We start from the raw sequence: 25,496 nt of genomic DNA on the forward strand, positions 1-25,496 counted from the left end.
AATGCATACACTTTATTCAGGGTAAACCATGTATTAAATGTTTTTTTGCTGGAAGGAATGCCAGGGAAAGAAAGCTCATTGATTGACCACTCAGAGGCTATCAATATACTTCATTAACATGGGGAAATCCAGGAGTTAATGCTACTTAACCCAGTGAGGTATCCTGGTTACTTGTTCCAGAGCAGGTAGAGGTAGGTAAGGAATGACTCTGCTCCTGCTGTTCTCAATTCTGAGATTCCTGAGACCTGAGCTCCTTCAAGCTTACCATTCTTATGCCTGTCTGGTAACAAGGTTCCACATGCACTACACAAAACTTGCAAGTGAGGCAGGCTAGGCTGACTCCATGACAGTTTTCAAATTGGCAGTTCAGGAGACTAGACCTAAATCTCTGTTTCTAAGAACTATGTAAGCCCAGGCAAGTCCACGCCTCAGAATCTGCCCCCACTACCTGGTCTGAGGCAAAGACAGTGGGTCAGCATCAGTTTCCAGTCTCCCACACTCCAGCAATGGTTCTGGAATGCCCATAGAGATAGAGCCAACAATTAAGATAGAGGCCACCTACCCTTCCCTGGCATTCTCTTAATGTGCTTTAAATTTGGCCTGTGAGTTCACTGGGGTGTTTTCATTTTGGTAATGGGAGACCCCAGCATGCTAGACTCCTGCAGAATAAACTGCTCTTTGTTTTTGCATACTATTTCAGTCTGGGGTATCATTCTTCAGTGAATCATGGGCCCTTACACAAGCTAGAAGCAGGGAGGAATCAAGTTCTAGGCTACACTGAGCTACTATGTCATACACTGTCATACTGTGACGCCAGCATGGACTAAGTAGTTTGATTTTCCTTCAAAATAAAAGAACCCAATTTATAATTGCCTCTTCTAAAATGCTCATTGGCTAAGTCAATATTACTGACATGCCTTGGAGTCATATGAGCTATAAGGAAGGAGAGCCACACTTACTAAATAACTAAAATTATCTTTTTTTCTTAAAACTATAATTGAATTTCTGAGAAACTCCTTGTTCTCTATTCATTAAAATGTTTTTATGTTCTCAGGGTTCCCAGTGTCTTTATCACCTAGAAAAACAAATTGGAAACCCTGTGCTTTTGCTATGAGGAAACAGACTCTGGGGGAGTTTCTGTACTTTCATTACTTCAAACCATTGAGTCTTACCTTTGCGTAGGAAAGAGCCATCATTGTTTCTCACCCCAATTTCATTATTTATAATATATTCGTAATTTGCTCGTGGGTCAGATTTCATGCTCTGAAAGGTAGCTTGCCTTACAACAGCATCTACATCTTCTTCACTCAGTTCTTTCTCCAGAAAACTGCAGATTTTAAGCACTGAGCTTCTGAGGTTCTGAAATAGTCATGACTTGAGAAATTACTGACCTTATAATGGACATATGAGTTACAGACAAACATGAGACCTGATCGTGTAAGATTCCTTCCAGGAATGCAAAAATGGCTCAACACAAGCAAATTAGTGAATGGGGATTATATCAGCTCCAGAACAAAAACCTAATATGACTATTCTGATTGATACAGAAATAAAAACTTTCAGTAAAACACAGCAAACAGCAGTAGAAAAAAATATTCTTCAAACAAAAGGCTACATGTAAAATATATATACATGAAATCATACACAATAGAAAAACATACACATTAACACTGTGAAGAACTCAAACTTTCCTACCTCTATTAATACAATCCTGGAAATAGAAAAAGAACAGAATAGTTGGTCAATAACAGGAAATGCAGAATCTAAACTGGAACCCTGCTCAGGATGTCTGGTGTATTTCAATGTAGAAAATGCTAACAAATTAACAATGACATTTTACAGTAATGTAGAGTACAAAATCAAAACCACACCAGTACCATGATAAGTTAATAATGGTACTGCATCAATACTGTGTAAATAAGATCAATATTCTTAGAATTAAAATTAACAAAGACAGTTTGAAATTAACCAAACATTGCTCAATGAAAACAAGTAAAGCAGACAAATGTTTAATGTTAAGAGTTGCAAAACAATAATTTTAAGGTAATATATAAAACATTCTGCTCTCAGTACAGCACTTCTTAAAATCCTATTTAAAATAAAATAGGAAAAAAACACTGTGAAATTCATTTGAAAAGATACTGAATAGGTAAATAACCTTAAAATGTGAGTTTGTTGTATTCAAACTTGCAGAAATCAAAAGGAAGGAAAAACCTTATTGTACTCAATATGATATAGTACTTATATAAATGGGACATAGGCAAATTTCTATTCTGGAATTTTATGTATCATTTTAATGAATTGTCATGCTGTGTGTAAATGAGCCAACATATAATTATTGCTATTTGTAACAAAAAAAAAACTTGATTTAAAAAGACCTGTAGTAAAATTTTAAGTGTAAAATTATGACTTCCAGTTTAATGAAACAAATATCAGTGACCATAAAAATTCACAGACCCTGAGAGAATATTAGGGGCTGATTTCAATACCTCATATTTGATACAAGATATACTATCCAAATTAAAAATCAATGTAGAAAACTTGCCATTAAATTACATCACAGGTTAAAAGTTATGACAACTATCTACAGAATATTCTATATGCATTTGTCTCATTATCTATTGTGATAAAGCAGTGACCAAAAAACAATGAGGCAAGAAAAATGTTTATTTCTCCATTCAAGTTCTAGAGCATCATAAGGGAAGGGAGGAACTGAAGGCAGAAACCTAAGCAGAGCTAAGGAAGACCGCTGGATACTGATGTGCAGCTCATGGCTTGCACACTCTGCTTTCTAATACAACTCAGGACGTCCTGCCCTTAGATAGAACCACCCAAAGTGGGCATGATCATGCCACATCAATCATTATTTGAGAAAATGTCTCACAGACTTATCTACACCCAATGGGATAAAGGCATTTTCTCAACTGACATTTGTCTTCAAAGATAACAGTTTCTCTCATGCTGAAAGAACACCAATGGCTTAGGTTCTAAAACTAACAACTGACAAATGGGACCTCATGAAACTGAAAAGCATCTGTAAAGCAAAAGACACTGTCAATAGGACAAAACAGCAACCTACATATTGGGGAACGATCTTCATTAAACCTATATCTGATAGAGAGCTAACTTCTAAAATATACAAAGAACTCAAGAAGTTAGGACTCTAAAAAAGCAAATAACGCAATTTTAAAGTGGGGTATAGAGCCAAACAAAGAATTCTCAATTGAGGAATTTTAAATGGCTGAGAAGCATCTAAAGAACTGTTCACCATCCTTAGTCACCAGGGAAATGCAAATTGAAACGACCCTGAGATTCCACCTTACAACAATCAGAATGGCTAAGATCAAAAACTCAGGATATATAGCAGATGTTGATCAGGATGTGGTGAAAGGGGAACACTCCTCCATTGCTGGTGGAATCACAAACTGGTACAATCACTCCATAAATCAATCTGGTAGTTCCTCACACAATTCAAAATAGTACTGCTTAAAGACCCAGCAATACCACTCTTGGGAATAAACCCATATGTTCCACCATGCCACAAGGACATGTGCTCCACTATATTTATAACAGCCTTGTTAGTAATAGCCAGAGGCTGAAAACAACCCAGTTGATCTTCAACCAAAGAATGGATACAGAAAATGTGGTTTGTTTATACAATGGAATACTTATTGTTCAGTTATTAAAAACAAAGACATGAATTTTGCAGACAAATGGACGAAACTAGAAAATATCATCCTGAGTGAGGTAACTCAAACCCAAAAGGACATGCATGGTATATACTCACTGATAAGTGGATATTAGAAAAAAGGCTTATAACTCACAGACTGTAAGAAGCTTAACAATAAGGAAAGCCCAAGTGTGGATACCTGAAACCCACTTAGATGTGGAACAAATTAATCATGGGAGGCAGAGAGAGGGAAAAAACTGGGTGAAAAAAGGAAGGGAAAGGAGAAAAAGAGGGGTAGGATCAGTATGGGGAGAGACAGAAGTGACTCGCAGAGGGCCAGAGGAATGAATCAAAATGTACTAGAGTGGGGGTTAGGAGGTAGGGGAAGCCTCTAGAAAGTCCTAGAGACCTAGGATGTGAGAAGCTACCTGGACTCAAGGGAGATGACATCAGATGAAAGCCCAAAGGTGAGGAGATGGAACCTGAAGAGACCACCTCCAGTAGACAGATATGCGCCCCCATTGAGGCAGAAGAACCACCCACCCATCTTAAAAACTTATAATCTAGAAATGTTCCTTTCTAAAGGAAATGCAGGGACAAAAATGTAGCAGACACTACACAAATAAAGGACAGCCAGTGACCAGCTCAATGTGGGATCCATCCCATGAGTGCACATCAAAAACTGACACTATTGCTGAAACCATATTGTGCATGCAGACAGGAGCCTGGCATGGCTGTCCTCTGAGAGGCTCTACCAATAACTGACTGAGACAAATGTGAATATTTACAGCCAACCATCAGATTGAGGTAGAGGATCAACATGGAAGAGTTAGAGGAAGCAATGAAGGAGATGAAGAGGATTGCAACCACCATAGGAAGAACAGCACTGTCAACTAACTCAGACCCCTTAGTGCTCCCAGAGACTAAGCAAAAATCAAGGAACATACACAGGCTGGGTCATGGCCCCTGACACATGTATAACAGAGGACTGCCTTGTATGGCCTTAGAGGGAGAGGATGAGCTTAATTGTGTGGAAATTTGATGCCAAATTTGATGGGGTGCTGGTGGTGAGGTGAGGGTGAAGTGGATGATGGGAGGTGGAGCACCTTCTCGGAGGTCAGGAGGAGGTTGGAGCAGGTAAAGAACTTAGAACTCGGGGAGGGAAGACCAGGAAGGGGAGCAACTTTGAAATGTCAATAAAAAATAATTTAATAAAGAAAATAAATAGAAAAAGAACCTACCCAGAACGCATGAAGTTATACTGTATAGCTATAGTAATATTAAGTAAGGCAATAAATAAATAAATAAATAAATAAATAAATAAATAAATAAATAAATAAATAAATAACATGGTGCTGATTATTTTTTCTATTCCACTACTCCACAGCGATCAATAAATAGAACTGAAGCCCTACATATAAGCACACACTCTTATAGCCATCTGATTTCTGACCAACAGGGAAAACAACACACATTTGAGAAAAAATAGGAGATGGAGAGATGGCTCATCCCTTAAAGGCTAGGTTCACAACCAAGTATAAAAAAGAAAAGACAGCATCTTCAACTTATGGTGCTTGTCAAACTACATTGCTTCAAGTAGAACAAAAGTAGCTTCTTATTTCTCCCATAGCATAAAACTTAACTCCAAATTGATTGATGACATCAGCATAAGATCTGATACCTTGGATGTGATAGAGGAGAAAGATGGGACTGTGATTGATCTTATAGGCACAGGATCCAGATAGCACAAGGAAAAATTGGAACCTCATGAATACCTTTCTGTACAGCAAAGGACACTATCATTTGAGTAAAGAGGTAGTCTAAAGAATATGGAAACTTCACCAGAAATACATTTGACAGAGGATTACTGTCTAGAATATACAAAGAACTAAAACGAAAAACAAAAATAAAATAAAATATTAAGCATTATTAGGAAAAACAGCACAGTGGAAAATTGGTACATGGAACTAAACTGAGTTCTCAAGAGGCAAAACAAAAGTGTCTAAGATATGTTTTGAGCAGCACAAATTGTACTTCAGAGAAAAAGAAAACTGTAAGTTATAAACTTGAGTAGGTAGGAAAGGGAGGTGTTACTTAGCGGAGTGTGACAAGAGGTCAATGTGATTAAAATAACATTGGGGGAAATTTTAACAGAAATAATAAAATGACAAAAATATATAAGAATAGACAAGCATTCTCTGAAAAGGACTCCAATAGCTTAGGAAGTAATGGGAACAGTGGTAAAGTGATCACATCAAATTAAGGGTTTTGTGCAGCAAAGGAAATAATCTGTTGATTTAAGAGACAATCTTTAGAATAAAAAAACAAACAAACAAACAGAAAAACATTAGGAAATATTAAAATGTAAAAGAAAAAAAATACACCCAAAATCAAACCATCTAGTCAGTAAAGGAGCTAGTGAGATAGACAGTTCTCAAAAGAAGAAATACAAGTGGCCAATGAGTAGTTGAGGAAAAAATATTCAAAATCCCTATCAGGGATATGCAAATTAGAACTGTTTTAAGACTAGATCTCATCCAATTGAGAATGGCCATCATCAAGAAAACAAATGTTCTTTTCTTTCTTTTTCTTTTTCTTTTTCCTTTCTTTTTCTTTTTCTTCTTTTTTCTTTTGTTCTTTTTACTACTTGGTCATTTTATTTATTTACATTTCAAATGCTGTCCCCTTCCAGGTCTCCACTACAACCCCCCACATCGCATTCCCCCTCATCTTTGTGTTTAAGAGGGTGATCCCCCACCCATCCACCCACTCCTGCCTCAGCCCTCTAGCATCCCCCTATGCTAAGGCAAAGAGCCTCCACAGGACAAAGGGCTTCACCTCCCATTGGTGCCAGATAAGGCAATCCTGTGCCACATAAGTACTTGGACTCATGGATTATTCCATATGTACTGTTTGGTTGGTGCTTCATTTTGGGGGAGCTTTGTGGAGGGTCTGGTTAGTTGATACTATTTACTATTGTCCTGGGATTACAATCTCCTTCAGCTCCTCAGTCTTCCCCCTAACTCTTTCATTGGGGTCCCCAGGCTCAGTCAGATGTTTGGTTATATCTGCATCTGTCTTAGATGCTAGCAGAGCCTCTCAGAGGAGAGTCATACTAGGCTACGGTCTGTCAGCACTTCTTGACATCAGCAATAGTGTCTATCTGCAGATGGGATAGATCCCAAAGTGGTGCCATCTCTGGATGCCCTTTCCTTCAATCTCTGCTCCAATTTTTGTTCCTGCATTTCTGGTAGACAGGAATAATTCTGGGTTAAAAAATTTTGAGATGAGTAGGTGACCCCATTTCCCAACTGGGAGCCATGCTTATCTCCTGGAGGTGGTCTCTTTGAGTTCTAGCTCCCCTCTGTTGGGTATTTTGGCTATTGTCCCCACTGGCTCCTGGGAACTTCTCGCTTTCCTGGCATCTGGGACTTTCTAGTGGTTCCCCCTACTCTACTTCCCCACCCCCAACTGCTATATATTCCTATTAATTCTTCTGACTCTCTAGACTTCTCTCCTTTCTCTTCCCACCTGATCTTGCCACTCCTTTTTCCCTGCCCCTCCTTTCTTCCTCCCAGCTCTCTCCTTCCTTCTCCCTCCCTCCATCTCCCTATATCCCTCCACTTCCCTACCTCCCTTTTCCTCCCTTCATCTACCACCCATGATTATTTTGTTCCCCCTTCTATGTAGGATTAAAGCATCCACACTTTGGTCTTTCTTCTTGTTAAACTTTATATCTGTGAGTTGTATCATGGGCATTCTGAGATTTGGGGCTTATATCCACTTCTCAGCGAGTACATACCATGTATGTTCTTTTGGCTCCATGTTACCTTACTCAGGATGATATTCTCTAGTTCCATCCATTTGCCTGCAAATTTCAGGAAATCGATGTTTTTAATAGCTGAGTAGTACTCCATTGTGCAAATGTACCATATTTTCTGTATCCCGTCTTCAATTGAGGGACATCTAGGTTGTTTCTAGCTCCTGGCTACTACAAACAAGGCTGCTATGAACATAGTGGAGCATGTGTCCTTGTTATATGTTGGAGCATCGTTTGGTATATAGCTGGATCTTCAGGTACAACTATTCCAATTTTCTGAGGAAGGGCCAGATTAATTTCAAAAAGTGTTTGTACCACCTTGCAATACCACCAGCAATGGAGGAATATTCCTCTTTCTCCACATCCACACCAACATCTGCTGTTGACTGAGTTTTTCATCTTAGCAATTCTCACTGGGGTGCAGTGGAATCTCAGGGTCAGTTTGATTTGCATTTCTCTGATGATTAATGACACTGAACATTTCTTTAGGTGCTTCTTTGCAATTTGATATTCCTCAGTTGAGAATTCTTTGTTTACCTCTGTACTCTATTTTCAATGGGGTTATTTATTTCTCTGGAGTTTAAATGAGTTATTTGTATATTTTCTATGATAGCTGCATCTGATGCAGGGGTAGTAAAGATCTTTTCCCAATCTGTAGGTTGCTATTTGTCTTATTGACATTGTCCTTTGGTTTACAGAAGGTTTTTTAATCTTATGAGTTCTCATTTGTCAGTTGTTGATGTTAGAACTTAAGGCATTGGTATTCTCGTCAAGAAATTTTCCACTGTACCAACATGTTCCAATCCCTTTCCCAGCTTTTCTTCTACCAGTTTTATGTTGAGGTCCTTGATCCACTTGGACAAAGAAGCTGAGCTTTGTAAAATGAGATAAAAATTGGTCAATTTGCATTCTTCTACATGCAGATGCCAATTGAACCAGCATCATTTGTTGAAAAGGCTGACTTTTTTCCAATGGATGGTTTTGGCTTCTTTCTTAAAGATCAAGTGAACATAGGTATATGGGTTTATTTCTGGGTCTTCAATTCTGTACTATTGATCTAACTGTCTGTCTCTGTACCAATACCAGTTTTTATCACTATTGCTCTGTAATAGAGCTTGATGTCAAGGAAGTGATTCCCCAAGAAGTTCTTTTATTATTGATAATTGTTTTCACTATCCTGGATTATTGATATTCCAGAAGAAGCTGATAATTTCTCTATATCTCTGTAAAAAAATGAGTTGGAATTTTGATGAGGATTGCATTGAACCTGTAGATTGCATTTGGTAAGATGGTCATTTTTACTATGTTAATCTTGTGAATCCATGAGCATGGGAGATCTTTACACCTTCTGAGATCTTCTTCAATTTCTTTCTTAAAAACTTGAAGTTCTTGTCATATAGATCTTTCACTCACTTGGTTAGTGTTAAAACAAGATATTTTATATTATTTGTGACTATTGTGTTTTTTCCCTAATTTCTTTCTCACGCTTTTATTGTGTTTGGATAGGAAGCTACTGGTTAGTTTAATTTTATATCCGGCCATTTTGCTGAAGTGGTTTCTCAGCTGTAGGAGTTTTCTGATAGAATTTTGGGGGTCGATTATATATACTATCATATCATCTGCAAATGGTGATATCTTGACATCTTCCTTTCCAACTTATATCCCCTTGACCTCGTTTTGTTATCAATTTGCTCTAGCTAAACTTTAACTATATTGAATAAAAAGAAAGAGAGTGGGCAGCCTTGTCTTGCCCCTGATTTTAGTGGGATTGTTTCAAATTTCACTCCATTTAATTTTTTGCTGGCTATTAGTTTGCTGTGTATTCCTTTTATTATATTTAGGTATATGCCTTGAGTTCGTGATTTTTCTAAGACTTTTACCATGAAGGGGTGTTGTTTTTTTTTTTTTTCAAAGAAAAAAGTTTCAAAGAATTTTTCAGCATCTAATGAAATAATTATGTGATTTTTTTCTTTGAGTTTGTTTATATAGTGGATTGTGTTGATGGATTTTTGTATATTGAACCATCTCTGCATCCCTGAGATGAAGACTACTTGATCATGATGAATATGTTTTTGATGTGTTCTAGGATTTGGTTTGCAAGAATTTGATTTGCAAGAATTTGATTGGGTATTTTTGCATAGATATTCATAAAAGAAATTGGTCTAAAGTTCTCTTTCTGGTTGTGTCTCTGTGCAGTTTAGGTATCAGCATGACTGTGGCTTCATAGAATGAATTAGGTAGTGTTCCTTCCATTTCTATTTTGTGGAATAGTTTGAGAAGTATTAGTATTAGGCCTTCTTTGAAGGTCTGATAGAATTCTGGACTAAAACCATTTGGCTTTAGGCTTTTGGTGTTGGGAAACTTTTAATGACTGCCTCTATTTCCTTAGGGGTTTGGGGACTGTTTAGATGGCTTATCTGATTCTGATTTAACTTTGGTACCTAGTATCTGTCTAGAATATCATCCATTTCATTTGGATTTTTCCAGTTTTGTTGAGTATAGACTTTGGTAGTAGGATCTGATGATTTTTTTTTAATTTCCTCAATTTTCACTGTTAGGTCTCCCTTCTCTTTTCTGACTTATTTTGGATACTGTCTCTGTTCCCTCTAATTAGTTTGACTAAGGGTTTGTCTATCTTGTTGATTTTCTCAAAGAACGGACTCCTCGATTTGTTGATTCCTCCTATAGTTCTCTTTGTTTCTACTTAGTTGGTGTCAGCCCTGAGTTTGATTATTTCCTGCCATCTACTCCTCTTGCATATATTTGTTAATTTTTGTTGTAGAGCTTTCAGATGTGCTGTTAAACTTGTAGTGTAGGACTTCTCCAATTTCTTAATGAAGGCACTCAGTGCTATGAACTTTCCTCTTAGCATTGCTTTCATCGTGTTCATAAGTTTGGGTATGCTGTGCCTTCATTTTTGTTAAATTCTAGAACATCTTTAATTTTTTTCTTTATTTCTACCTTCACCAAGTTATCAGCTTCCATGAATATGTGGACTTTCTGTTGGTTTTATTGTTATTGAAGACCGACCTTAGTCTGTGGTGATCTGATAGAATTCATGGCATTAATTTAATCTTCTTCTGTCTGTTGAGGCTTGTCTTTATGACTCATTATATGATCAATTTTGGAGAAGGTACCATAAAGTGCTGATAAAAAGATATATTCTTTTGTTTTAGGATGAAATGTTCTATAGATATCTGTTAAATCCATTTAGTTTATAACATTTGTTAGTTTCACTGTTTCTCAAACAAATGTCCTATTAACTCCAAATGGTACACAAACCTAAGTATGATATCGAATTATGAAGCATATAAAACAAAAAATAGAACTTTTATGATATTGGATAAAAGAATGGTTTCTTAGTTTGAATGTCAAAGTACCACTAGCAACAAAAGAAAACAAATAGATTAAATTTTGTGAAAATGGACAATGTTTGCCCTGGAAAAGATACCATTAAGAAAATAAATAGGCCACAACATAAGAGAAAATATTTACAAACTATTTATCTCAGGAAGATACATATTCAGAATATACAAAAACCTTACAAATTAATAAGATAATTAATTTAAAAATAGGAAGAAATTAGTTCACTAAAGATTACATATGAATGACAACTGGGATTATAGTATTTCTTTATCACCAGGAAATTTGACATTAAAGCTACAGTATAGTATCATTTTACACCCCATAGAATGCCCACCATTATAATAGCAATTAGTAGTTGAGCAGAATGTGGAGACAATGAAAGAGGTATGTGTACAATGTATGGTAATTAAAATTGTCTATTCATGCAATAGCTTGTCACAAGTTACTTATAGCAGAAGGATTCTAAGTCAGCACAACATTTGTACACTTAGACATCCATTTTTATGTTTAAATTTTTTACAAGTATTTGTATATGCATGCTACATCTCTGTGTGGGCACACATATGCGTGATTATATAGGTCAGAGGGCTGTGTCTCATAGTGAGTTTCTTCCACATTGTGGGTCCCAAAGATCAAACACAAGTTGTCAGACAAGTACCTTAACGATCTGAGCCCACTCATTAACCCCATGGTAATGTCATGGTAGCAAAAAAAGACAAGAAGTCCATCAACAGTTGACTCAATAGAGAAAGATGTGGTACACAATGGAGTTTTGTACAGCCATAAGAAAAATTACAACAGGACACTTATATGAAAATGAATAGAACTGTATATCAATGTGTTAGCTGAAATAAGACAGATTCAGAAAGAAAACCACTCCAAGTTTCTTTTTTAGTGTGGTAACCATATATAAAATTATATACATGAGTATGTATTTCTATGTGTGTTTAATCACAAAATAGACAGGAGTTCATGAGAAGGGATCATGAAAGTGAGAAATAAAGGTTGTTGTTGAACACATGTAGCAGGAAAGCAAGCAGGGGTGGCTGGACTGACTGGGGAAGTCAATGGAAATGATGAATTAAGGAATTGGGGAAGAGAAAGATAAGAAATGAGAAAATATGATGGTGTAAATAAAAGTGTTTGGGTATGCCTATCTAAGAAATTAGTAGAACGTAAATTTAATAAAAGAAAAGAAGGCAAAAAGGAAAAATCTGGTTTTCTTTGAAAAGAAGCATGATGGGAAATCAATAAAGGGAAACAGAAGTTTGAAGGCACTGAGATGAGGGAATGAGGAGTTGCAATACAATGGACAAGTGGCAAGAAAAAGAGAAGATCTTCTAATTTGTTCTCAGAGAGGTTAAATTTTTCATGATGAAAAGAGATGTCTTTAAATCTGTGGATTTCTTTTCTGAGTATACATCAAGCACCCAGCTCAGAGGAGCTTGAAATGCTTTCGATGTGAGAAGCAGCTTTAGAGAGATTGATCAACAATAGTCGCCCAATAACACAAAGATGATCACTGTTGGGAACAAGGAAGGGCTTTCTAAACTTGCTGCTGTCTTATGTGTTTTTGTTTGTATGTGATCATGTGAAAGAAAGTTATGTAGCCCATGTAATATCTATGTCATAGTCATTAACTTATTTCTACAAATAACTTTGCTGTACAATAAAGATGAAGGGACATAAAAAGTAAGTCAACATGGTCAGAGGGGATGGAAAATTGGTGATAGAAATAGAAATACGTGTTTAAAATAATGAAAATTTCAACATAACTCTGAATATTACATTGAAAAAGATAAAGTATGAAATTAAAAATTTTCCAAAACCCTTGATTCTGGCTGGGAATGTATGTTAGTAGAGCATTTATATAGATTTATGAGACTCTGGTTTCAATCACCAGCATAGAAACAAACAAACAAACAAACAAATAACTAGATATTCAAGGTGATATATACAAGATGAGATATTGAGGGTATCCACCATGGAAAACAGTGTATACCTTCATAATTAAAAATAACCCATCATATGATTAGTGACCAAGTTACTAGTTATATAGACAACAAAAATAAGACACCATTCCAAACTCTAATTAGCATCCAATGTTGTCTCACTTTCTCTATAGTCAAGGCATGATATATAGTCAAGGTTTGATATAGAAAAGAATAAAATGCAATATATATACATATATAAATATATGTGAGTATTATTTAGAAACATACAAAGAAAGGTATAAAGCCATTGATGAAAATAGATGAACCATAAAACACCAGATTAAGTGAAACCAGCCAACGCAAAGATACATATCACATCTCTCTTCCATGTAGAAAAGCAAAAGGCAAATAACTAACAAATACTTGTCATTTTAATGTTGAAATATAATTACTAGGAATTATGAAATGTCCTGTGCAAAGAAAGGGTAAGAATATAAGAGAGTGATTTAATGATGCCAATGCATGCTATGTTCGCAGGTGGAAATACCACAACAAATTTACTAATACAAATGAAGGTTGAAAATTTCTTGAAAAGGCAAGTCTACCCTAAACACGTAAGATTGCCTTTATTTGCACAGGTAGCTACACTAGTAGCATCACAAGGGATGACTACAGAGGGAAGAGAGCCCAGAGACACACCACTCAATAAAAGAGGAGCAGGGTGTCAGGAACCCAAAGAAGACAGCAAGAAGCAGCAAGGTATGAGGATACCTGGGATGTGTGGTTTAAACTCAATGATGAGAAATAATTTTGACACACCTTTCTCAACTTACCTTGTTCAAATCTTCATAGCTCAGGAACATTATATTGAAGTCATGTCTGTGTTCATACCAGCCTCTAATGTGATCAAACCAACAGCTTCCTACAACTGAAAGGCAAGTTACTCAGTATCAAAGTGAAGGCATTATGTGTACTGAACCCAAACTTGATTTTTTTGCTAGTTTTGACTGTCAAGAAATAAAATGAAACTCCCTATGATTGAATGTCTATATGACTGCTTAAAGGAATTATTTGTGTAGGCACAATGTTTTCATATACTGTGTAAAGTTTACCCTTGTGTTGGTTAAATATGGCTTTGTTGTGCTAATTCTTAGAAACTCCTACCTCAAATTTGTATAAACTTCTTTTTTTCTCTACATTGCCAATAAAAACCAGCCAATACAGAGCTTTAGAAACAGAATAGACAGGACTTCTGATTCTAAGAAGGTTAGAACTAGAAAGAGGAGAGGAGGAACAAGGAAGAAGGAAATGGAGAAAACATGTAGAGAAGAGAATAGTATCAAAAGGGAATGATAAATTTCAAGTAAGATGGGAGTATAGTGTGGGAGGAAACCTAACTAACTTGGAAGTTTAGAATGGAGTAATACTTGCTCGGTATTTGTCTCAAGGCAATTTTAGTACATCTTAGACTCTCTGTGAGGCTATTGGGGAAATAAGAAATACAGCTGTCAGATGAATTCAATGTTGATTTCTAGTTAAAGGAAAAATTAAAAATTGAGTATCACTCCAAGTATATGCCATGCAGAGCACACATCTACTCTCAACTTTAGCTGTATGACTTTTCCTATGCCATAAGCTAGGGGGAAAATTAATAAAGTATTTGTAAACAACTTATGGTCTTGCAAAATACTTTTTTTTTGTTTTTTCGATACAGGGTTTCTCTGTATAGCCCTGGCTGTCCTGGAACTCACTCTGTAGACCAGGCCGGCCTCGGACTCAGAAATCCGCCTGCCTCTGCCTCCAAAGTGTTAGGACTAAAGGCGTGCACCACCACTGCCTGACCACAAAATACCTTCTAAATAACAGTGTTGTAAAGCTTAACAACTGTCACATGGTCCTAACAATGGCTGACGAACTGTTCTGCATCAGGTTGGGTTGATCAACATTATTAGTACTCTGTATGTGCACCCCACTGCCCCTTACATCGTTTTGATAAATGCCCCCTACATTGAGATAGTTTAAATGTCATCTCTCCTTTTTAAACTAGTGCGAGGGGTAAATGTTGTTACCTTTTCCATTTAGAAATTTTTCCAGACAATGGTCTATGGTATCAGTAACTTTTGAGGTAACCACCCAATTTGAAAAATGGAAAAATGAGATTAAAACATCTTTGGGATTTCTGTAAATATAAAGAATCTGCAGGAAAGAAAACACAAAGTTGCTTTAATAATTCTTAGTCATCCTAATAAGTTCTGAACAATGATATAATTCATTTTCTAAAGAAATCTTTATATTCATCCAGGTAATAGTTATGAAAGTTTTGTTATTATGAACTGGTTTCATACTATCAAACATGAATGAATATTTTCATTTACATAGTATTTCAAAAATATACAAGAAAACAAGTCATCTTTCTAGAAATTATATTATTTGTAAAGTTGCTAAACATAGTAAGCACAGTTTTCTTATGGCTACACCAAATGACATTGATTGAGTTATCTGAGGTATTTGCTATATAGAGGTCAACACTGGAAATAAGTAGACAATTTTTTTAAATGAAGTTTATCTTGGTATAAGCATCAACTGTACCCACATATAGAAATAAGTTCTTGGGAGCTCCATATTGCTTCCTGCTCAGACCTCCACCTGCAATCATGTATCAGCAACCCACACACCATCCCACCGTGCTGCCTACGTTCAGGGAAACCTGCAGCTATCTGAGACAAGCAGTCCCAGAGGCTTATTACTCCAAGAGACTACCAAACCAGCCAACATCAGGAACAACCAGATGTTGAAAGGCCAGTTCAAGAAGATAATCAACAGAAGCCAGTGCAATAGGCATCATCAGAACCCAGCAAGCCCTGGATGCCAAAACACACCTGAAAAGCAAGGTTGTTTTTTTTTTTTTTTTTACCTTAAATCACATCTCATGAAGATAATAGAGGCCTTTAAAGAGAATATAAATAGATATCTTAAAGAAACAAAGGAAAGCATAATCAAAGAGATAGAAACAAATAAATCCCTTGAAGAAACACAGAGAAATATAATCAGGTGAAAGAAATTAATAAAACAGTCCAAGACCTAAAAAATGGAAATAGTACCAATAAAGAAAACACTAATGAAGGCAACCCTAGGTTGAGAGGTAACTCCTAGGAAATCAAACAGGAATTACAGACTCAAGCATCACCAACAGAATATAATAGATGGAAGATAAGATGTCAGGTGTAGAAGATACTATAAAAGAAAACAATACATTGTTCAAAGGAAATGCCAAAATATAACAAGAATACAATCAACAGACACCAGTGCAGTATGAGACCATCAGAAGTCAGCTCTTCTACTATAGCAAGCCCTGGATGACCTCATACACCTGGAGAGCAAAACTGTGACCTTAAATCTTATCTCATGAAGATGAAAGAGTAAAAATTTTCTAACACAAAACATCCAGGAAAGTTGGGACACTAAGTAAAGACCAAACCTAAAAGTAGACGATTCCCAGTCTAAAGGGCCAGAAAATATCTTCAACAAAATCATAGACAAAGAAATTCCCTAACCTAAAGAAGTAGATGGCTATAAACATACAAGAGGCTTACAGACCAAATAAATTGGACCAGACAAGAAAATATTCCTGCCACATAATAAACTGAAAACACTAAATACACAGAACAAAGAAGGTATATTAAAATTCACAAAGGAAAGGGCCTAAGTAACATATAAAGGCATACCTATCAGAACTTTACTTGACTTCTCAACAGAGACTCTAAAAGTCAGAAAATCCTAGACATATGTCTTGCAAATACTGAGACCACAGATGCCAACATATACTACTATACCCAGTGAAGTTTTCAATCACCATAGATGGAGAAACCAAGACATGTCATGACAAAACAAACTTTATAAAATATCTTTCTATTAATCCAGCCCTGTAGAGTATATTAGAAAAAAATTCCAACACAATGAAGGTAACCACACCCAAGAAAATAGAAGGAAATAATCATCTCACACCAAAACCAAAATAAGAGAAACACACACACACACACACACACACACACACACAGTATCACCACCACCACCAAAATGACAGAAAATGACAGGAGGGGCTGGAAAGATGGCTCAGTCATTAAGAACACTGACTGCTCTTCCAGAGGTCCTAAGTTCAAATCCCAGAAACCACATGGTGGCTCACAACCATCTGTAATGAGATTGGATGCCCTCTTCTGGTGTGTCTGAAAGCAGCTACAGTGTACTTATATATAATACACAAATAAATATTTTTTTAAAAATGACAGGAATTAACAAATCATTAGTCATCAGTATCTCTCAACATCGATAGATTCAATTCACCAATAAAGAGACACAGGCTAACAAACTGGATACTTAAACAATGTTCATCACTCTGCTGTATACAAAAAAATATACCTCAGCAACAAAGCAGATACCTCAGAATAATGGGCTGGAAAAAGGTTTTCAAAGCAAATGGATCAAAGAAACAAACTGGAGTAGCCATTTTAATATCTTTAAAAAAATGACAAGCCAAAAGTAATCAAAAGATATGGGGAAGGACACTTCATGCTCATCAAAGGAAAAATTCAACAAAATGACATTTCAGCTCTGAACATCTATGACCCAAATGTTTAATAGCACTCACATTCATTAAAAACATTACTAAGCCTCAAATAACACATTGAGCCCTATAAAATGATAATGGGGGACTTTAACACTTTACTCTCAATAATGGACAAGTCATTGAAGCAAACTAAACAGAGAAATAATTACATTAATAGAGGTTATGATTCAAATGGATGTGACAGATATCTACAGAAACTTTCACCCCAAAACAAAAGAATATACCTCTTCCCAGCACCCCATGGAATCTCCTCCAAAACTGACCATATATTTGGGCACAACATAAGCCTCAAAAGACACAAGAAGATTAAAATAACCCTTTACATCTTATCAAATTACCATAGAATAAGGCTGGACTTTAACAAGAGAAACAACAGAAAACCCACACATTCATGGAAACAGAATATCTATTCAATGATAACTTGGTCAGAGAAGAAATAAGGAAATTAAAGACTTTCTAGAAATCAAGGAAAATGAAGACAAAACACTCCCAAGTTTATGGAACATGATAAAAGCAATGCTAAAAGGAAAATGGATAGCACTAAGTGCCTTCATAAAGAAATTGGATAAGTCTCCTATTAGCAATTTAACAGCATACTTGAAAACTCTAGAACAAAAAGAAGCAAACACACTCAAGAAGAGTAGATGGCAGGAAATAGTTAAACTCAGGGAAAGTTCAATTAGAAACAAAGAGAACAATAAAAAGAATGAACAAAAGCAAGAATTGGATCTTTGAAAAAATGAGCAAGATAGGCTAACTTTTAGTCAAAAAATACATAAAAGGCACAGAGGTATGTCCAAGTTAACAAAATGAGAAATGAACAGGGAAACATTATAACAGAAACTGAGAAAATTCAAAAAATCAAGTCTAATAAGACCTTCAAAAGTCTGAGGTACTAGACAAAAAATGGAAAATCTAAATAAAATGGATGATTTTCTAGACAGATGCAACTTACCAAAATTAAATCAAGATCAGGTAAACTATCTATGCAGTCTTATAATCCCTGAGAAAATAAAAGCAGCTGTTTAAAAAAATCTCCCAGTCAAAACAAGCCCAAAGCCAGATAGTTTTAATGCAGAATCCTACTGACTTTCAAAGAAGAGCTAATACCAATACTCCTCAAACTATTCCACTAAATAGAAACAGAAGGAACACTACCTAACTAATTCTATGAGGCCACAGTCACCCTGATACTTAAACCACACAAATACTCAACAGACAAAGAAAATTCAGACCAATTTTGCTCATGAACATTAATGCCAAAATACTCGATAAAATTCTTGCATGCCAAATAAATCCAAGAACACATCAAAAAATATCATTAACCATGATCAAGCAGACCTCATGCCAGGGATACAAGGATGGTCCAATATATGAAAATCCATCAACATAACCCACTATATAAACAAACTGAAAAGGAAAAAAAATCAGATAATCATCTCACTAGATGCTGAAAACCCTCAACAAAATCCAACTTCCCTTCATGCTAAACTCCTTAAACAGAACAGGGATACAAGACACATACCTAAACATAATAAAAGCAAAATACAGCAAGCCAATACCAAACGTGAAATTAAATGGAAAAAAAACATAAATCTATCCCACTAAATCATGACAAGACAAGGCTGCCCACTCTCTCCCTATTTATTCAATATAGTGCTTGAAATTCTAGCTAGAGCTATAAAACAACAAAAGGAGATCAAGGGGTTACAAATTGGAAAGGAAGAAGTCAAGGTATCACTATTTATGGATGATATGATAGTATACATAAGCAACCCCCAAAATTCTATCAAAAAATATGTACAGATGAAAAACAACTTCAGCAAAGTGGCTGGTTATAAATTAACCCAGATAAATTAGTAGCCCTCCTTTACACAAATGATAAATGGACTGAGAAAGAAATCAGGGAAACAATACCCTTCATAATAGCCACATATAATATAAAATACCTGGTATAACTCCAACCAAGCAAGTGAAAGTTCTGCATGAAAAGAACTGAAGATAGAAATTGAAGAAGCTATCAGAAGATGGAAAGAGCTCCTATGATTATGGGTCAGGAGGATTAACACAGTGAAAATGGCCATCTTATCAAAAGCAAAATCTACAGATTCAATGGAATCCCCATCAAAATTCCAGCACAATTCCTTAAAGACATTGAAAGAGGAATTCTCAACTTCATATGGAAAAACAAAAAACCCAGGATATCTAAGCTAATCCTGAACAATAAGAAAACTTCTGTAGCTTTCCACTCCAGTTCTTTCCACATTACCACTGATCTCAAGCTGTCCTCTAAAGCAATAGTTATAAAACCTGCAGCGTATCTGCATAGAAACAAACAAGCTGATCAATAAAATTGAATGGAAGACCCAAAAATAAACCCACATATCTTTGGACAGTTGATCTTTGACAAATAAGCCAAAAATCATACACTGGAATAAAGAAAGCATCTCCAAGAAATGGTGCTGATCTTACTGCATGTAGAAAAATACAGATATCCATATTTATCACCCAGTGTAAAATTCTAGTCCAAATGTATCAAGGACCTTAACATGACTTTCGGGAAGTGGGGGTCCAGAAAAGGGGAAATCATTTGAAATGTAAATAAAAAATATATCGAATAAAAAAACAAAGAAAAGAAACTGGATACACTAGGAGGCCAGGCATCTGGCAGCCGCATGCACAGTGTTGCCCACTTCCAACTTATGCTGGGAGCACAGTCACCCAGTGCCACAGCTGTCGGCTCCCAGGAGAGGCCATGCACAGTCCGGAAACAGATTCTGTGGCGAACAGTTGCCCCACCCCCCAGCCTGCTCCTGGTTCTGTGTGCACCAACGAGGACTGTGTGCACCCTAGGGATGCGACCCAAGCCTATGCCCGGCCCCCGGGCAGAAGCAAGGAGCTTTGGGTCCCTTGCTGTAGAAGGGACTGGATAATGTAACTGGGTCTCCAGAAAGACCCACGTGGCCCTGTGTTGAGAACATGATCTCTCAGACCCTGTCTAATTTTAGATCAGATCCACTTGAGAAGAAATGATGTGACCATTCTTATCTAAAGGGACATCTTGGAAGTGTGGGATTCCCGTGAAGTGTGGGAAAAAGGGTCACCTTTTCCACAGTTTGTGAAATAGTCATTCTCAGATTCCAAAATACCAGCCAAGACCCCAATTTACCTGAAAGCGGCTAACAACAAGAAGGGAAAGAAATTTAAACTCAGAGACATTCTGTCCCCTGATATGATCAGTCCTCCCCTGAGGGGACTTTCGTCACACTATTCACATCAGCACAGAGGGCCAGCATGACGTCTTTGCAGATATTTCCTTGCTTCAAGGGAACTATGAGCTTTTGCCTGGAAACCAAGAGAAAGCACACTCCAGCCAGTTTCAGGGGCATAGTGACTTGTTGCGTGCCAACAGCTCCTCAGACACAGTGTTCACAGAAACACCCTCCCCTGTGCTCAAAAATGCCATCTCCCTCCCGACCACTGGAGGCTCACAGGCACTCATGCTGCCCTCATTGTCAACCAGTGACATTTAATTTCCAAGCAGGAGTCCTTTGGGCTTCCTAAATTGTTAACGCTCAGCTGTGAGCCTGTCATGGAAGAGAAAGTACAGGAGCAAAGTAGCCTGCTAGAGAATGGGACAGTCCACCAGGGAGACACCTCATGGCGTTCCAGCAGCTGAAAACAAGAAACCAACTAACCACAGATGATAGAAAGAGCTGCTCTGACAGTTTTTATTTGCACCCATGTGATGCATTTTCTAAAATAACACTCCTGTTCCTACAAAATATTTTTTTAGCCATTATGTCCTGTTCGCAAACATTTTGGAAACAATAATTTTAAAAACAAAACAAAACAAAAACCTGTTCTGGTAAAAAAAAAAAAAAAAAAGGAAAGAAAAAGAAAAAGAAAAAGGAGAAAGTGAGTCAGAGCTCATTTTCAACAGGCATTGCTGATGCTCAAACATGCTCTGTTTGTTTGTTTGTCTGTAGATGTGCAGAATTCCACTGTCTAGGAAAGCTGGGTCCATGGGTCTCTCCAAGATGATTTATGGCGTGTCCTGAGAAGGAAATCAAACCTTACTTGGCACCTACGCTTTTTTTCTAGACTCTTTTGTATATTGTATCTTTTGGGTTCACCATAACGAATTCTCCAGTGTTAAGATTTTTACTCTCTTTTCAAGAGTACCTTACACATTCGAACAACCTTACAGGATTTGGGATTTTTCCTTGTGGTTCTTATATATCCCTGTATATTATTTCCATGTTGCAAACGTTTAACTGTCAGCTACATGGTGGTTAAAAACAAGCAAGGTATTACTGTAACTAAGTTATTTTTAAAGTTGAAATGAACTTTTATGTGCCTTTGGTTTTTTAATTGCAAATTGTCTATATTTTTTACCTAATTAAAAAAAAAAAAGGCTGGATACACTAAATCTCATTGAAGACAAAGCAGGACATAGCCTTGAATGCATTTGTACAGAAGGCAAATTCCTGAACAGAATATCAATGGTTCAGGCTCTAAGATCAAGAATTGATAAATGGGACTTCATGAAAATGAAAAGATTCTGTAAGGCAAAGAACAATGTCAACAGGACAAAATGGCAACCTACCAGTTGGGAAAAGATCTTCACTGGCTCTAAAATTGGCATAGGGCTAATATCCAAAATATACAAAGAACTCAAGAAGTTAGACTCCAGCCAACCAAATAATCAAATTTAAAATGGGGTACAGTGCTAAACAGAGAATTCTCAACAGAGGAATCTCAAATGGCTGAGAAGCACTTAAATAAATATTTAACATCTTTAGCCATCAGGGAAACACAAATCAGAATGACCTTGAGATTCCATCTTACAACAATCAGAATGGCCAAGATCAAAAACTCAGGCAACAGCACATCCTGATAAGGATGAGGAGAAAGGGGAGCATGCCTCCATTACTGGTAGGATTTCAAACTTGCACAACCACTCTGGAAACCAATCTGGCAGTTTCTCAGAAAACTGGAAATAGTTTTAACTGAAAAACCCTGCTATATAGCTCCTAGCCATATACCCAAAAGATACCCCCACCATACCACAAGGACTCATGTTCCATTTTATTTATAGTAATTTTATATGCAATAACCAGAAACTAGAAACAACCCAGAAAATGTGGTTCACTTACACAATGGAGTACTATTCATCTATTAAAAACAAGGACATCATGAATTTTACAGGTAAGTGGTTGGTACTAGAAAATACCGTCCTGAGTGAGACAACCCAGATCCAAAAGTCCATGCGTGGTATGTACTCACTGATAACTGGATATTAGCCAGGAAGTACAAGATACCTGTGGTAGAACTCAGAGAAGTTAAAGAAGGAAGGTCCAATCAAGGATGCTTGAATCTGTTAGTAGGGTGAATAACATAGTCATAGAAGGCAGAAAGAGGAGGAACTGGGTGGGATAATGGGGACATGAAACCAGAAGAGGCTTCCTCCTGTAGCCTGGCAGGACACACAAATGGAGAGATAAGGACACCAACTACCCACAACACTTACCACCGAAAATTTGTCCTATTTGAAAGCAATGCAGAGACAAAGATGGAGCAGAGACTAAAGGAATAGCCAAAGAATAACTGGCTCAACTTAAGGTAAACAAGCACCAATTTGCAAATACCAATACCAGACACTATTAATTATACTCTTTTATGCTTGCAGAGAGGAGGTTAGTATAATTGTCCTCTGAGAGACTCTGCCCAACAGCTAACTGAAGAAGATGCGGAATACCCACAGCCAACAATTGGAAGGATGTCAGGGATTCTTACAGAAGAGTCGTGAAAAGGATTGAAGGTCCTGAAGGATATAGATATTAGACAGAAAGACTAACATAATCAACTAACCTAGACCCTTGGGAGTTCTCAGAGACTGAGCCACCAACCAAAGAGAATACACATCCTGAACCTAACCCCTGGTATATTGTGTGGTCTTTTCTGCCTTCAGTAGGACAAGATGTGCCTAATCCTAGAGGATCTTGATACACCCGGGTTGTGGGTTACCCAAGGAGGCCACCCTCACAGAGGAGAAGGGGAAGGGGAATGGGAGGTACTCTGTAATGGGGGAACTGAAAGGGGGACATTATTTGTCAGATTAACTAATTAATTAATAATAAACTTTAAAAAATCTCTCATACTATTATGCACAATAACTAATAAGTCTATTAATAGCATTAGACCAAAAGTAAACATATTTCTAATCTTGAAACGAGGAAAGATTTCTTAAGTGATATCTTGTTTTAGTGGGTTTTTATTTGGGTTTTTCTTATGATAAAGAACTTAAAGTAGGGAGGATAGTTGTAGGGAGAGGATCTGGAAGGACATGGGAAATGAATAATCATTGACAAGGATGTTATGAGTATTAGATCAATAACAGATATAGTTCTAGTCTTGAAACAAGGAACGATTTCTTAAATAGGGTCTTGATATAATATTACAGTTTTGTTTGGAGTTGGGTAGGATCTTGAATGGACCATCAGAGAGAAATTTGCAGAAACCTCCTCTCTGCAAGCATAAAAGAGTATAATTAATAGTGTCTGGTATTGGTGCTTGCAAATTGGTGCTTGAATGGGGAAAGGATCTTGAAGGACCTGGCAAAGAGGTAGAATATGGCCAAAATATATTTAATTTAAAACGCTTTAAATAATAAAAGTATAATAAAAAAGAAAATATTTAAATAATTAATTTATATTTTGAAAGTCGATTTGATTGATGATACTACAAATAAAAATCTTACTAATCAAATTAAAGCACAAAATTAGAAAGATTTATAAAACATAAGAAAGGTCACAAATATAACTCTATTAGTATCCAAAAGTGACAGAATTAAGTTCAGTAGGAAAATTATACTAAAGTTATAATAATGAGAAAACTATATACATAGTAGAGCCTTTTCACAGAATCATAAATGATCATGGTCAATAGAAAATCAAAAAGATCTTATCTCACTATTGAGCACAGATATTCAAATTAAAAAAGTATGAGTCACCATCCAATAACTCCCAAACTGACAAAAATTTAAGTCTGATATGTCAAGTTACTAATTCATCCTTTGCTGATTTCAGCAATACATGATCATTCATTTTCTTCAAAATACAACATCACATCCTTTAGTTGAGTACTCTGTTACATGTGGCTCTGCAGGTCAATTCTTGACACCAATTCTAGGGAAGCTGGCAGAAGAATAGCCATGAGACATACTCAGGAACAAATTCTGAAGTAATGATATTATTCAATAATTAAATTATTTTATCTATGCAAAAAGTAAGTACGCCATCTGACATACTTTAGCCTTTTCTTCCTTGAGACCTTTTGGTACGAAGTAATATGGAAGGTGGGAAGTGAAGATGCGAGGGGATGGCATGTTGGCATAGTCTAAATTATGAATATTGTACTCCAAGAATGGTGCTCTATCCATAGTTGGTATATTGTCAGTGTTGTTCCGGTGCCCCTCAAAATAAATCAAGCTGAGGATCTGCTGAGTCCAGATGGTACCTGCAAAAATAGATAACAGTCCTGAGGTGGGTTTAAATAATAAATATCCGTGGTAATGCCATCCGTCACAAAGTCCTTGGTGCTTTTTTAAATACTTCATGTACACTAATGAGCAAGTGGATATTTTGCTTTGGTTTTTTTTGTATATTTATCTAAGATTAGAAAAGATATAAACAAAGGTCCTGTGTTGCAGGATATTTGATCACATAGTGAAATTGTGTACTAGAAAAATTTCTCTCTGATTGTGCCATGGCACTATCCTAGCACCTACCTTTAATCCAAGAGCTTTGTGATAATTCTAAACAAGATCAAATAAACTCAACAATAGATTAACAAGCCAAGCAAGCAGCCAGTTGACAGGGAATGAACATAGAGAAAAACATAGAGAGTGCACGAAGACATGAGGTCAAATAGAGAGACACACAGGAAGTAGAAAAGAGGGACACTCGATCTGAAGGGTTTTTAAGAGTGTAGAGAAATCATGTAGACTTTCTTTCTGTGATGTCAGTTGAGGATGAAAGTCAGCTGGGTGCTTTCTCTGCCTCTCTAAGCTAGCAG

The 25,496-nt window shown here is 36.6% G+C and overlaps 1 protein-coding gene and 1 pseudogene across 1 annotated transcript in view; one reads left to right on the forward strand and one right to left on the reverse strand.

The window, feature by feature from the left end:
• The window catches only part of LOC127669980 (amine sulfotransferase-like), a 36,098-nt gene that overhangs the window by 4,989 nt on the left and 5,613 nt on the right, over positions 1 to 25,496 (reverse strand). Inside the window, exons 2-5 of the mRNA XM_052164266.1 lie at positions 24,730 to 24,938; positions 14,860 to 14,986; positions 13,624 to 13,718; positions 1,173 to 1,359 (exon numbers count right to left, since the gene is read on the reverse strand). Coding sequence (XP_052020226.1) covers positions 1,173 to 1,359; positions 13,624 to 13,718; positions 14,860 to 14,986; positions 24,730 to 24,938 — 618 coding nt within the window. The remainder of the gene's footprint in view (positions 1 to 1,172; positions 1,360 to 13,623; positions 13,719 to 14,859; positions 14,987 to 24,729; positions 24,939 to 25,496) is intronic.
• LOC127670045 (cdc42 effector protein 3-like) lies at positions 20,093 to 21,096 on the forward strand (annotated as a pseudogene).

The sequence above is a fragment of the Apodemus sylvaticus genome, chromosome 19, assembly GCF_947179515.1.
Source record: "Apodemus sylvaticus chromosome 19, mApoSyl1.1, whole genome shotgun sequence".
NCBI lineage: Eukaryota > Metazoa > Chordata > Mammalia > Rodentia > Muridae > Apodemus > Apodemus sylvaticus.